The 16,222-nt window shown below is 36.4% G+C and overlaps 1 protein-coding gene across 1 annotated transcript in view; it reads left to right on the top strand.

Annotated features, from left to right (window-relative positions):
- The window catches only part of LOC136863963 (ubiquitin carboxyl-terminal hydrolase MINDY-3 homolog), a 323,174-nt gene that overhangs the window by 198,775 nt on the left and 108,177 nt on the right, over nt 1-16,222 (top strand). The window contains exon 6 of the mRNA XM_067140422.2: nt 8,405-8,542. Within this exon, the coding sequence (XP_066996523.2) occupies nt 8,405-8,542 (138 nt within the window). The remainder of the gene's footprint in view (nt 1-8,404; nt 8,543-16,222) is intronic.

Raw genomic sequence — 16,222 nt, 5'->3', positions numbered from 1 at the left:
TGCAGGTAAAAATCCCTGACTTGGCCAGGTATTGAACCCGGGGCTCCGGGTAAGAGGCAGACATGCTAACCCTACGCCGTGGGGTCGGCTGAAGTATTAATAGCTGTTAATAAAGGTTATGGGTTAAAGCAGTCTTCTGTTAATAGTCAGCATTGTAAATTAAATCTCTTACTCTTCATGTTTTCGATGACAACAGAAAGTTATTTATAAATGTTTTCTGTGGAGCTCCTGGTCATTATGTGTATCAGGATTACTTTGACTATGTTGAAAATATCAATTCATCTTATAAAGTCTGATTGTATTGTTGTGGGTGATTTAATCTGGCTGAAACTGATAATGTAAATTATAATTTTGTTAACAATCAACGCGAAGTCGTAGTCTAGCGCTATTCATGTCATATTCAGGATTAGTTTCATATAACGTTCTTAATTTTCACTCTAGAACACGAGATTTAGTTTTGGCCATTATGCTGCTAGACATAATACACTAAGACTTTACACTGGTGCCTGAATATTTGCATGATCTCTCACTTTCCTTGTCATTACTACCAATAGGGAAACTACCCTTTCTTTAAAAAATGCAGACTTTATGCAACTTTACCACCAAGCGTGAGACTTCGATTGGAGCTCATATTCTTTTGATGATGTAAACCTTGCAGTGGACTACTTTTACACCTCACTCTACAGATGTTTTGACGTATACTTTAACAAGAAGAAAGTCATTCAAAAATCCCAGTATCCTGTATGATTTACACACGATGACATCCAAACTCTGAAATGAAAAAAAAGATGTGTACCAGGACAAGAAAATATTAAAGATAGTTTCGGGCAGCTTAGAAGCAAGTTAAAATCTAAAATAAACGCAACATATAGAGTGTATATTCATGCTTTAGAAAACAGGATAAAACACAATATTAATAATTTCTGATTGAATGTCAAAAGTAAACTGGTATCATGACTGGGTGAAAATGCCTACATATTTAATGACAATAGTTGAGAGACTGTAAATATTGTACAGTATTTTTCATCGATGTATGCCAGTTTGGACTTAAATTACAATATTGGTCACGTGGCTTTGGATGATATTTATATATTACCCACTCTGGATGTGCTCAATATTACTTCCTTATCAGGAGATTGGTGAAAAGAATAATGAATGGAAAACCAAAACCTCGAAACCATTACTTCAGTTTTGTACATACCTGAAAGATCGTTAATTTGTGCATTTCAAAGGTGAAAACTTAGACCACTTCATTAGTTCTTCTGGTGTTCTTCAAGGATTCATTTTGGGCCCTCCTTCTATTTTTAATATTGATTAACGACCTTACTATTAATCTTCATCATTCTAATTTTTTGCCATTTGCTGATAATGTAAAAAAAAATGTGGATGAGCTACAGCAGGTTATTGATCATGTACTATGGTGTGATTTGAATCATATGTCTCTTAATGTGGAGAAATGTAAATCTCTAGGGAAAAGAAGTGTATGATTGCATTTTACGATATACAAGATACAAATTAGAATGAGTTTCGACAGTTGCAGACTTAGGAGTAGGCTAATATTTAATGAAATATTAACTTTAAACACCCATATTACAAAAATAACAAATGCCAACAATATGCTCAGGTTTATAATAAGGAGCTCTAAATTATTTACTCCTTCCGTACTCATTCAGTTATTAACTAGCCTTGTAAGAAGTAAATTAGAATACCCATCTGTAGCTTGACACCCACATTTACATAAAACAATATATGCTATTGAAGTTGTTCAAAATAAGCTTTCCAGTATTTCTGTTATAAAACAAATGATGTATTTTACCCTTTTTATTAATATATCAGCACTATTTTGTTGTTTTAGAGGTCAAAGTCACCAAGTGCACTTTTGGCTGAAGTTGAGTTATATGAGGTTTAGAGCGAAATATTCTTTTTTCTGTCTCGGGAAGAGCATAGGAGCATAGGAAGGCTCCATTGCCATCGTTTACTTTAGAATAAGTTACCAGCTGGTTTTTTGGCTCGTTTATGGCCAGGAAAACGTCCACTTATTTCAGGGCCATGAAAATGTCACTTAATGAATTTTACTTTTAAACCAACAATATTTAAGGAGTATTTTTAACCTCACATTGCTATGTAATAGGAGAATGTTTATTTTGTTGTAGATAAACAATAACCAGTCAATTGGAACTTTATCTCCTTTCATGATCAACAAGTTAGAGATCGTAAGAATAAACTATTTCATGTACAAAGATCCATAATATCTCCTTACTTGAATTTACCATATATTATATAACACATTTGCTGCAGAAAGAGATGTATTTCCAGGATCACATTCTATAATTAATCAAAAATTAAAAGCCATTGTTTCTATTTTTATAAATTCATGTGTTATTTCCTTGTTCTGCCATCATTAGACATCTGATCTTTAGGTCCCAAAAAGAGATAAGCATTTTAGGTGCCTATATAAGTGGAAAAAATATACAAAATAGGTTGTTATTGTTTTAAAATAGGTATAATAAGAGTAATTAAATAAATCTGAATGAAAACCCTGCAATTAGAAATGGTACAGTGAGTTTACATTTTTTTAAATACTGAAAATTGAGCATGCATGACATTATAATGTAGCATTTGTGTACAAAAGTTTAAATCTGGTCTAGATAAAATCACTAAAATTGGCAAATAGCTTATCAGCGCAACAACAAATTTATTCATGCATCATTGTCATTTTCACTATCATTTCTGTCATAATTTTGTGCACTGTAAATCACTAACATAATTTCCACATGTTGTGGTGTACATTTGTCTCTTTGCTGGACAGGATTAGTTTGAATGTAGAGAATGATTTTTCTTCAAAGTGACCGGGAAGTGCTTGAACAATGAAACATTAACAGGATTAAATCCTTCTGGTAGGTCTGCGTTACGTCCATTCAAAATATCCGACACACTTTTCAGTACTGTACACCCAAATTTCTGGCAAGCAACATTTGGAGTTTCTTGAGAACAATTTCTGTGACGTTATCTGTAGCTTCTTCCAGCTGATACACTGCTTTTGTAAACACAGGCATTGATTCAGGGAGACTGAGTTTTGATGACTAATTGTTTTATGGTGTTTGCCAAGAATGTGCTATTAGCACGAATATATGCCAGATCATCCTCTTTCTTTGTAGTGCACTCTGGGTCATCTTAATACCCTGTGAGTTATCTTCCTAGACACAGTTCAAAACTCTTTCTATGCACTGCATGTTCTCACTGTAATATTGAACACCCCGTAACTCTGTACCCCACTTTTTTAAAACAGGTGCTGTGGGCAGGGGCAGATTGGGGCACTTTTCTTTAACCCGGGAGTGGTCGCTAGCTGAAATGTAACGTGAGTGGTCGCGCGCGAGACTTTCTCTCACATTAAAATAAATATGACATTTTTCACAGTTTTCACAAGCTGAAATTTACTACTGAAATGAAACACAAGTTCTACCTTATATATTTTAGATAAAAATGAAATTAAAAAATGAAATGGCGTATGGCTTCTAGTGCCGGGAGTGTCCGAGGACAAGTTCGGCTTGCCAGGTGCAGGTCTTTTGATTTGGCGCCTATAGGCGACCTGCGTATCGTGATGAGGATGAAATGATGATGAAGACGACACGTACACCCAGCCCCTGTGCCAGTGAAATTAACCAATTATGGTTAAAATTCCCGACCCTGCCGGGAATTGAACCCAGGACCCCTGTGACCAAAGGCCAGCACGCTAACCATTTATCCATGGAGCCGGACATAAAAATGAAATGATTAGATGTTTATTAAAGAGACAAATTACCACTTAAAATAACATATGCAATGTACATAAAAATAACTTCCGTCCTGAAGTTGTAAAAAAATAAAATCTCACACATGCATTATATCTACTCATATTTACGTAAAAAGCAAGGTTTCTGAAGACAATAATATTTTCAAAAACAAGAAGTGCTCATAATACAAATACTAATGTGTACAACAGGAGTATGTTTCCCGCTCCACTTCAACATAACACTAACGCCATTACTATAATCTATCAGCTTCATTGTCCGTATTGATGAATTAAGAATGCAAGTATGAAGAATGAGGATTTCCACCTAATCAATACTTTATTACAGAATGTTTAAAGTTATCTACATTAAAACTCTGTTATACAATTTTTGGAGTGTGTAGCATTCAAGGGACTCCAGCAAGCCAAAACCCTTTATTGCACCATATGTATATATGTATCTTGTTTGACATAATGTTGGCAACAGCACAGATTTTTGAATGGAACTCCAACGAGTCTAAGCCCCATATTGTACCATACGTATATATCTTAATTGTAATATTATATTAGAATAAGGCATTCTTGTTAAATTAGTTTTTAATAATGTTTTATGTACAATCGCTATTAAGCAGGTTCACCAACAGCTGATGATGACCTTTTTACAGGTTGAAACCGGTACTGTTTTAATGTAGATAACTTTAAACATTTTGTAATAAAGTATTGATTAGGTGGAAATCTCATTCTTCTCATTCATACTTGCATACTAACGCCATTAGTCGCGCTATGAGAGAAACTCTCACGCAGCGTGCACGGACACATAGGAACCTTTGTTCTGACTAGGGGATGGGGTGCTTACCCTTCAAATGTGAATTGCTCTACTCACGCCAGTTATAAACTCAGCTAGAAGACGGAACACTCACCTCCCTTTCATCACTGTGAAGTAATATCACAGTAAAAAATAATGTGAGAGAAAATCTCACCTAGCGACCATTCGTGGGTTAAATGGAGCAACTCTAGCACTTGATTTTAAAAATACATTCTTTACTGAAGAGATTAAATTGTTCACTTTTGGAAACTGATTTCCAATTTCTTGTGCTACTGGGTGTAATGCATGTGCAGGACAAGCATTGTGTATCAAGTTCTGGAAAAACACTTTGAGTAGCTTACCATCTACTAACATATATGCCAGCTGTATCTGTGTAAAGTTGTAACACCTTTTCATCTTTTACACCGTTAGGGTAGAATAGCCTTAGTGTGGAATTTACAAAAGTTGGCAAATGATATAGCATTTGTTTTCTCCATGAGAGTTTTGAGGTTTCCCTTTATCCCATTTTCCTACAATTAAAATCAATATATCTCCTGGTGCATCGGTGGTGCCATATGCTGATACCCAATCTCTTATTTTGGCCTTTATTTTATCAAGTGTGGTCTCGTACTCCTTTCCAAGATTTTTTTAAATATAGTTGACTCAGGTTTTTTCTTCTTCTTTGCAGTACTTCTGCAAAAACGACTTCATTGTTGGATTTTCAGTTACATTCCAGGGAATGTCAGCAGTTGCAAATGCTTCACACATGTCAAAATAGAATTAATTATTTCCTTCTGATGGCAAGGGTTGTGTAAGCAAAACTTGTTTGTAGGATTGTTCTTTTTTTTGTATTTTCCTGATGCAGTGAAGTTTCCTGGTGGTGTACTAAATGACTCCTGTTGCCACCAGAAACCTAAAAAACGATACTTCGTATAAGCATATTTTTTTCATATTACTCTCTAATAATTAAAATTATTAGAAGCTGATTCAACAAAATTATATTTTAGAATATTTAAAGAACTATGCATGCGTTTGAGCATTTGTTAACCTATGTCCTGAAATAAGTTTTTACTTAGGTGCATTCAAGGCATTTTTTTTTCAAATTGGGTACAATGAGTATCGAAAGATTTTAATTAACTGCTTCTTGGTACAAAAACTGTATTGTCCTATAGATTTTAGAAATGTTTTATGAATACATAACAAATTATCAACACTACATTTTAATGCTGCAGAAGTAAACAACATTCCTTCAGATGTCCACTGCTATGTGAAATGGTACGGTAAATTGTGTATATAAATGCAGTGGATTGTTTTGTCTGGTATCTGACAAATGCCCTTTTACTGCTCTGATTTACATTTGTGTAGGCTGGGTTTAATGTTGAAAAAAATAACATATTGTAAAAAAGAAACACATTTACTTAATCTAAAAAATAAGAACAACAATTATTTAAGAAAAAAGGAATTTACCTCTTTATTTGCCCGGCTGACAGAAAATCACTTTCCCATCTGTCAAAAACACGGGAAATCTGCAATCCACTGCCTTATTAATGCAGACTTACAAGTTTTTTTGTTTAGGCATTTTGTAACACTAGCACAATATCAAAAGAAGCTAGCACTTTGAGTTTCTAGTATAAACTTGTTCTGAGTTTCTAGTGTAAACTTTTTTGGTCAGAATTGTGAAGAAAAAGAATTTGTCAATGCCGATGGTGCAGTGGGTTTGTGGAAATTGACAAATTACTACCATCATTCTAAATCTGGCAATGTTGCCTTTCCTTGGCTTCTGTGACATTCTATTAGAAGAAGCGAACGGCATGGGGATAACAGTAAAACCCACCACTTCCTGGTTCCAGGCTTATCCCAACCTCCACACCAGCCCTCTTGGCTGCATGGCTTGCATCTTTATCTTGGATGAGTACTATAAACTCAGCTGAAGACGCCCTTAACAGAGATCTCTTCCACAAGAAAATATTGACGAACGGGCTAAACCGAGACGAGCAACCGAAGAGAAGACCTGGTGCCCCTTGGACAGAGGAGCGTAAGCAGGCCCACTCACAAAGAATGAGGGAAATTTGGGCTCTAAAGAAGGCCAAGTTCAGTGTCAAATGCAACAAGACTTAACGTGGTCCTTGATGGCCCCAGCGAATTATATATATATATTATATATAAATTAATAATATTTATGCTCATTTTATTAAATATATAAGATTTAAAGCAATAAAAGGTTCTTATAGGCTCAGAAAGGCTAAAATAGGTTGTAACGTCGAAATAGGTGCGTATAGACACTATAAAATTTCATTTACTGTCGATAATACGGATAATTGTCACAGACAGGTTTGATAGGGTCTTACGGAAAACAATAGGTAAAAACCTAAAGATCTGATATCTAGTCATCATCTCTGCTTCGTTATGTTATTTGTTGTTTTTAATCACTTTTTGTTTTACTCCTATCTTTGTTTTAACTAACTTATATTTCAGTATAGAAAAATCCTGGATGTATTTATGATCATGGTTTTCTTTGAATATTTACTTCTTCTTTGTTTGTATTTTTTTGTTATATTTGCTTACGTATGTGTTATGAGTGTGTTAAGGAGGTACTGTATTGAAGCAACTACCTGTGTACTTGCAAAGAGATAAATAAAATAAAAAACTAACTAAATAAATAAAATTAATTAATTACAGTATGTTTTGGAGAGGAGTTACTGTTATGCAGATTTTAAATGCTCTTAGTTGATGAAATAACTTAAAACTATTGACCATACTATTAATGGTAAACACTATTAGTAATGTCCATCTCCGTAGTGTAACTCTTCATGCTGTTAACTGCTGTCCTCGAAGGCTTGGGTTCAGTTTGCTGTACTGCTGGAAATTTAATATTGGCCAGAGGAATGGTATGTGGTTAAAAATAAAATTAAATGCAGCTCACACCCATTGAGGGTGTGGCTGAAAAGTGCTGCACCTCCGTGGGATTAAACTTGTATTTAATTCTTTTGCCTTACTATTCCTTGCTTGTTTGTCATACTTCAGTTTGTTTTACCTTGCTGTGCCCTGCTAGTATGTCAATAAGGTTAAGTCAAAAAGCCTGCTTCTATAGTTTTTTGTGTGCCTTAGATTATTTCCGGGAATGGGTCTCACTGACTTACTGTATACCAGAGTGCACATTCTAATACGTGTGCTGACAGATCTTACTGGCCTAATGTATTCTTTTTGTTTTTATACTACGGACAACTTGCCTGCCGGTTAGTGAATTTCATAACCATTTTCTGCAGTGTATTTTCAGTTTCATAATACTTCTCCAAACTCGTGTTTAATACTAATTGTAGAAAAATATGTGGCACTCAGATGGCTGTACGAAAGCACCAGTGCTGCTTAAGATTATGAAGCAGCTGGATGGAGAGGTGCTGAAATATCTTGTGCTTATCATTGTAAAAGTGTCCATGCTTCTGAGGTTAGTGTTATTCTTGTTTTTGGTATTATTATGGAGTGTAGCTGCTTGGCTGAATGGTCAGGAAAGTGACCTTTGATTTGTAGGGTCCTGGATTTGAATCCTACCCAGGGCAGAAATTTTAGTTGTACCTGGTTATTCCTCTATCTTGGGTACTGTGTACATGTTTTGATACATGCCTCTTCATTTACACACTACACTATAGCCTACTTTCAGAAGTACAGTATGTAATAGATGAATAGATCCCTCCACATAAGGTTAGTGTCAGGAGAGGAATCTGTCAGTAAAACCGGGCCAAGTCCACCTGTGTGACACAAATAACACCCATGTTCCCACCAGCAGTGGGATTTTCCTGAGGATGAATAATTGATGACTTTTATTTTTCCAGGGCTTCGTGGTATAGATCGTCAGAGTGATATTGGTTTCCTTGCTCTTTTGGAACATTTACGTTACTGTGAAGTTGGCTCTTTCCTGAAGAACCCTAAAAATCCTGTGTGGGTGCTTGGCAGTGAAACACATCTCACAGGTAACAACTGGCACTAATAAGAGTGAGTGAATGAGTGTGTGAACTCATGGAAATTAAGTCGGAATGTTTGTATCTACGATCAGTGTTCATATTCTAGATGCACTAAGAGGACCTACTGATTTACATCTAGTTTTGCCTCACCCTTCATGTGTGTGCACCTTTCATTAAATTATCATGTTTTGTTAGGTTAAAAAGGCATAGTTTTAGTATTGCCAAATTGAAATTAATATAGTACCTTGGAATATTTACTGTAATGGTTGTAGCAGAGATATCGTGTTATTTACTCATTAAGAAAAGCTGAAGATGTACTACATCTTTGTGGTAAAAACTATGTTTAAAACTCTTCATAATAACTTGGACTCGGTCAACACACAAAATTCCATATTAAGTTGGTTATGCCATGAACCTACGCTGGCGTAGCAGGGGGAGAGGTGATACTCCCACCTGGTGCATCCCAGGTGGTGGATAGGGGGTTCCTAACTGGCTTGCCGGCAGACTTGAGGGAAATGAAATACCTCTCGCGGACCTAACACACAACCCCCTGTGGGTGGGGGAGACAGACGAAGAATTCACCCACGGTATCCTCTGCCAGTCGTAAGAGGTAGCTAAAAGGGGCGACCAAGGGATGATCAAATTAGAACCATGAAACTACTTGTGATTAGTACCACCATGCGGGGAACGCCATGGGTCGCTTTTACTTGCGCGTATTATCACTATGTTGGGTACCACATAGGTTTGTGATTAGTAGCAAACGAGAGCTCGATGGCTTTTACAGTACCTGTGATTAGTAGCACTATATGAGCGACACCATGGGATGAGGGAACCCATGGTTCTGGCTTGCCTATGATTAGTACGCACTATATGAGGAACACCACGGGATAGTATGAGTCCCTGTGGTTAGTACCCTTATGTGATGAACACCATAGGTTTGCGTCGCCTGTAAATGGCGCCGCAATGTGTGAAACAGCGTAGGTCTGTAATACATGTGCGAATTTCATTACCTGTGAGTAGTACCATAATGTGTGGAATACCGCGAGTCTACGCTACTCTTGATTAGTACCGCAACATGACAAATACCATGGTTCTACTTTCCGAGCAATAAGTACCATTGTGAGGGGCCGCTGGCTTGGATTTTGGACCCCTTTTGACTACAAGTATCATCTATTCAGTATTGAGCTATAGAAGCAGTCCCTTGGTCAGGAGTACTATTGTTCTACGCCAGCTTCTGTGCATGTGAGGCACTGTAGGTGGTTCCACTGATCGTTTTAAATTCATATCCATCCATCCGTCCGTCCTCTCGTTTTGAATTGTGGTCAGTGGATGTTTTTGGGCTTTTAATTTGTCATTTCATTTCGTCTCATTTCGTACCATTAGGGGCTGATGACCTAGATGTTAGGCCCCTTTAAACAACAAGCATCATCATCATCATAATCATTATCAAGTTGGTTATGAATTTAAACAGTGTGGAACACTTGCAAGATAGAAAGAATAACATTGGTTGTTTAAGTAACTGAGAAGAAACTGATATGAAGGATAGAAAAGAGTATGAGAAATGAAATAAGTGATACAATGATAAGGTCATGGTAAATAAAAAGACACATTCTAGAAGATTTACACTCCGTTCGTACTTCAGGGAAGTAGAAAGTTATGTTTCCGTTGTTAAACAATCATCCTCAGACCCAAGGAAATTAATTGTAATATTAGTTGAGGTGGTCTGTTCCAAAATTAGTCTTATTCACCTTACGTGATTTTTCAGGAAAAGCCAAAAATGTGTCTTTTTTTAAATATCCCACTAATTGTATTATCATGCGTTAGTTGAAGTTTAGAAGGTTGTCTTATTGAGGTATTATAAATATAAGCCTAATTAGTAGAGCATCAGTAAATTGATTTTGCATTTTGGAGGTTTGGACTATCCAGTGAGAAAATCAAATAATTTTACCTTATACAACTTATTTAACAATATCAGAGAAAAAATATGAGTAATGTTCTAACAGAACACACTTCTCACATTTCTCCTATCAGTATAATGATGTTCAATGATAGATTAAATACTCCAGTATGATTTATTGCATTTATATTTTGTCGATCGACGCTCGGTGCTGGGATCCCTTGTTCTCAGTCACAGGACAGGTGAAAGTTACATGTTACAAACTTCATATTTGGTCCGTATTGAAAATGTACATCAATTTTGATAATCTTAAATTGACAGGTCAAAGTTGCGAGGTAATGAGTACCTCAACCTTGAAGCTCATTGAGTTTGTGAATACTGTAACCCTTATTGCCTGTGGATTTGTATATTAAGTGTTCTGATAAGAAAGTTGAGATGTAGAAGGAAAAAGTTGTTAAATCATTAACGAATCATTAATGAAGACGAAATGAAAATACTTCCAGTCAACAGGATTGTCCCCAGCAGAAATGTGTTTGAGGTATTTTAAAAGTGGCAAATGCCAAGCTGAGTAGCCGAGATGGTTGAGGTGCTTGCCTTCTGAGCCCAACTTGGCAGGTTCGATCCTGGCTCAGCCCGGTGGTATTTGGAGGTGTTCAAATACGGCAGTCTCGTGTCAGTAGATTTACTGACAAGTAAAAGAACTCCTGCGTAACAAATTTCCAGCACCTTGGCTTATCCCGAAAACCATAAAAAAGTAGTTTTTTAAAATGATATTTTTTCATGGCGTCGACCTCTCTAGATCTTTTGCCACTACTTTCACCATATGATAGGAACCTGCGTGTAAGTGGAATTGCGGAAGTGTAGAGTGTTGAATGTGAGGAAAGGAATGTTAAGGATGACGCAAACACCCAGTTCCCAGGCCAGGGGCATTAATCATTTACAATTAAAACCCCAAGACCTGGCCGGGAATCGAATCTGGGGCTGCCGGGTGACAGGTGGACGCGTTGCCCCCTACACCGCGGGGCCAGTAAAAAAAGTAGTTAGTGGGACGTAAAAACAATAACATTATTATTTGAAAGTGGCAAATCTCAACTAAAATATTAGGTTGCAACGTTTGTAGCCTACCTGTCTCTTTTTTCCTTTGTTTTTCTCCACAGGAGTTTGGATCACTCTTCCTTCTTCTCTCATTACCTTCTGTAGTCTTTCTCCATCATCCTCATGCACTGTACCTTATTTTCTCGCATAATTAATGTCCTTGCATAATTTACTCATCCGAATACTTTTGGGTCTGAAGTGGAGAAAAAGAAATGTTCCTGTATTTGACACAACCATCATCCATCACGCAGTTCTGGTTGCATTTCGAAGTAAAGATATCAACGATTCAAGTAGGAGCCTTTCTATTGCGTAGCTGGACATTCCAAATACTGTGCTACATGCTATTTTCCTGCAGGTAGGAAGTACCTCTGTACTATTTCAGTGAGTGAATCAGCGCAGAAGTGATTAGTGACACTCTATTCCAGTGTGGTACAAGCATATTTCACGAGTGTTTTGGGTACGGTACATGTTTTTTTTGTGATCTCAAAATTATTTTTTAATCCACAATGAACAAATATTCAAGTAATACTGCATCATATAAACTTGCGGTGATCAGTTACGCTGAAACATAAGGGAATAGGGCAGTGGGCTGCAAGTATTCAGTGTCCGAATGCAATGTGCACTACTGGTGGAAACAAAAGAGTGATCAACAAGTCTCGCAAAGCATTTCACAGACCAAAAAGCGGCTAGTTCACACAAGTAGAAGACGATCTGCTTAAATATGTAATTTCGTTACGCAACTGTGGATATGCTGTTTCTCACGACAATAACATCCCTGTAATGGACTGGCCTGTACAGAGTCCCAACCTGAATCCTATAGAACACCTTTGGGATGTTTTGGAACGCTGACTTCATGCCAGGCCTCACCGACCGACATCGCTACCTCTCCTCAGTGCAGCACTCCATGAAGAATGGCCTGCCATTCCCCAAGCAACCTTCCAGCACCTGACTGAACATATGCCTGTGAGAGTGGAAGCTGTCATCAAGGCTAAGGGTGGGCCAACACCATATTGAATTCCAGCATTATCGATGGAGGGTGCCACGAACTTGTACGTCATGTTCAGCCAGGTGTCCGGATACTTTTGATCACATAGTGTATATAAATATAAAACAGTGCCTCGCTATGATAATGAAATGTTCAAGGAGTATTAACAAGCAGAGCAGAACATGAACTGTTTATTTATCCTTAAATGTGCTGACCACGAATCTCCCGTGTAATCATGAACGCATGCGCATTGTAGTTTTTGTTGACCATTCACAAACCGTTCCAACAGACTGCTGTTTAGTGGCGGTTCGCAATGAGTACATAGCTTGTGCATGAATCAGTACGAAACCGTACGCAAACTGCTTGTTGGAACAAACCTATTGGAAACCACGTAAACTGATTTGACAGCGATTTCTGGTGGACTGACGTTGGTAATTCGACCCTTAGTATTTTGATAAATAAACCATTCAAGGACAATGTGCGTAAACTCTTTATCAGTGCTGGATGGTGGAAAGTGTGCACAAACTTATTCCCACAGGCAAGATTCAGAAACCACCTGTGGAACTCCTTTGTGAGTATATATTGCATGCTTGGGACATGATTTCTTCGAAGGTGATTGAAAAGAGCTTAAGGGGAGGTTGTAAGCCCTATCTCCGCTATGTTAAATCTGTCAACTTCATGTTCCTTTTTCTCATTAAGTATTTAATCTATTAAAACAAAACCTCACAGATATTTAGATCTATATTTTATCTTTTAAATGGTTGTTTTTGGAAACGTGTGTGTTTGTAAATAATATTTTGAATATATATTTTTTCAATAATGTTAAATTTTTCAACTTATTTCTCTACAAAAACATAAAATATTATTTTTTCTATTTATGATAAAATCACAAGAAATCATACAATCATTTAGTTGATCATAATGAATTACTGAAAATAAATTCAAAGCGTTATTGTTAATACTTCCTGAGAAAAAGGAACATTTGTCTCGAAAAAAACTAAAGTGAAGAAAAATGCTGGTAAAGATAAGTGTTACCTTAATGTGCACCAGGCCCATATTCAGGATCATCTAGGTTTCCTTCATCTTCTCTGCCCCTTTTCTGGTTTCTTTTTACCTTCCTAGCTTCTTTAGAACTTGCTTGAAATTTGATATCAGACTTTTTCATACGGAAGTTGTCCATTTCACAGCACGCGCCAATCATGTTCACTTGTGGTTCTATTCCCAGTTTTTTCAATACTGTAATCCTACCATTGTTCCCCTCATTGAATGCCAGCACAGCATCATATTTTCAGTACGTCCTCTGCCAGGTCCGGCTTTTACTTTCCCCTTCTTGAATATTTTGAGATCTTGGCATTGTTTTAGCATACAAAAATAAAACTAGACACGAGGGAAAGGTATTGAATTTGGTTGTTTACAAGCCAACAAATGAATGTCACAAGGTGTCTTCCATTCTTACCAACACACAAAACTCCCCTCCAAACCACAAACCTTTGAAATAGAAAGGAACTACCCCAAGAAACCGAAAATATGCCGGATTTCTCGAATAGAGTTTAAAAGGGGGCATGGCTTTCAGGACACAACAAATTTAAATGACCTATAAATGGCGTTCAGCAAACATTTTCAGCAAAGAAGCATATGTACATTGTAAATTGGAATTCAGGCTATCAAAATAACATAAAATCTAAAAATTTATTTTTTATTTTTACCCAAAGCAGCTTACAACCTCCCCTTAAAGAAAACTGGAATCTCTAATTCATTAAGATGGGAGTGAGGATGACTTCTTATCAAGAGATATGGGCAGTGATAGCAGTAGGAGCAATTCTTTCTGCAATGCTGGTAGCAAACTCGAAGACAGTAGCCTATAAAACGTAAGACTTCCTTTTTGCTGGTATGTCATTATTATGTACTTGCATGAATCGTACTTTTATTAGTTCATTTTTATTTCTCTTCAGGTCGTATTGTCAGCTTGTGACAGGAAGAATATTTTCCAGTGTCGGTACTTCAAACCCACGTGTGACTTTTCAGAAAGAAACATACACCTTAATTTTACGCCAAATGACGATAACTGCAAATTAGTTAAACCAATTGTGTGTATATTATATTTGGTGTATCTATTAAATGTTAATAATTTCTTTTAAATATTTGAATTCCTTGAATAATTTACACGTCCAAAGTTTTTGCCTATATTTTTCATCAAAAAAGTGTGTTAATTATGCAAGAAAATATGGTATTCAGAGCACAGAACTGCATGAAATACTAATACAGTTCAAATAAGGTGAGTTTTGGAACGACAACTGCCATGGATAAGGTGAGTTATGGGACATTAGTTTAAATTTAAAGACATATTTCTGTGGGAAAGGGCAAGATTTGGTGCTGTCTGTCATGGTAGAATTATCACAAACCTAACCGAGAAGGCAATGCTACTTCTAACTCATTTTCTTTTTAAATTGGATAACGCTAGTTTTTGAACCTATTTACAGTATCTTCAGGATTATAGTTTTACAGATTTTTATGCTCAGTATTAGGTGTGGACTAAAATACTTGATAACTGTGTAACAAGCTGGCCATAAAAACAAACTTCATGTCCCTATGGAATGTTGTCTCAAAGATTTTACACCAAGGCTTGGATGAGCCTTAGATGTGACACACCAAAGCAAGGCCCAATTGATGTGAGAAATATGTAAAACATACAACACATTTTCTATTCGATTCCGTATTGATGTCAACTATACAAATGAATAGATGCAATAGTCCACCTTTTCAATACAGTATTTATTCAGTGAAATAAATCACTAGGATGTGAACTGGTAGTACTTGTTTCGTCCTATATACGGGACATCTTCAGCTACTTGTTGTATAAAGCTTAATATATAATTTAATTAATCCTTAATAACAATTGAAAGAGGGAAAATTTTAGCCCTCTATGTTGTCTAACATGCGGAATGACATAGTGAGTTAATATTGCTAAGTGAAAAATGGAACACACAGCGTTCCGTGATAGATTAAAATATCCACATAAACATTGAAATTTACGGCATTAGGTACATAAATGTGAGCAATTCAATATTTAAAAAGCCCATAGGCTAAATGTTGTGGTAGTCTCTTTATAAAGATATGGCAAAAATTTGAATATGACACAGTACCTCGACGAACTAGATTGTTATTAAATAAAAATATTTATACAGTTTGTATAAAAAATCTCATTCAAGTCCAAAGTTGAACAGACTTGATAGAGACAATATGAGTTTTCAGTGGCAGGGAACTCCCTCATAATTGCATTGGATGTCAAATTGAATCTTGGGAATCTTGAGATTTTTGACAAGGAAATCCTAGAGATTTATTTCACTGAATATATATTGTACTGAAAAGGTGGACTGTTGCATCTATTTATCTGTATAAATATGCAGAAAGTACAGTTGTTTAGGGGGTGGCTCCACTTCATCTTTCATTCCTGAAGATAGCCACATGACGATACAATGAACTGGCACACACACTTGATGAAAGAGATACCAGCTCTTACGCAATGCAGGAAACTTGCAGTGATGTATAGAAATCAAAATTGCTGAAGTACCTCAAGAAAACTACATCAGTGTGCTGAGTAGGGGGCAGATGTTGATGGGTCAATAAAATTATATTAAATTTATGGAAAAATGCTATAAAATACCATATTTGCTTGCACATAACTCTCACTTTTTTGAACAAAAAATAAGTG

Source organism: Anabrus simplex, chromosome 2 (genome assembly GCF_040414725.1).
Source record: "Anabrus simplex isolate iqAnaSimp1 chromosome 2, ASM4041472v1, whole genome shotgun sequence".
In the NCBI taxonomy this organism is placed as follows: Eukaryota; Metazoa; Arthropoda; class Insecta; order Orthoptera; family Tettigoniidae; genus Anabrus; species Anabrus simplex.
Note: the sequence above shows the minus strand (reverse complement) of the source record. Positions and strands in the feature narration are given on the sequence as shown.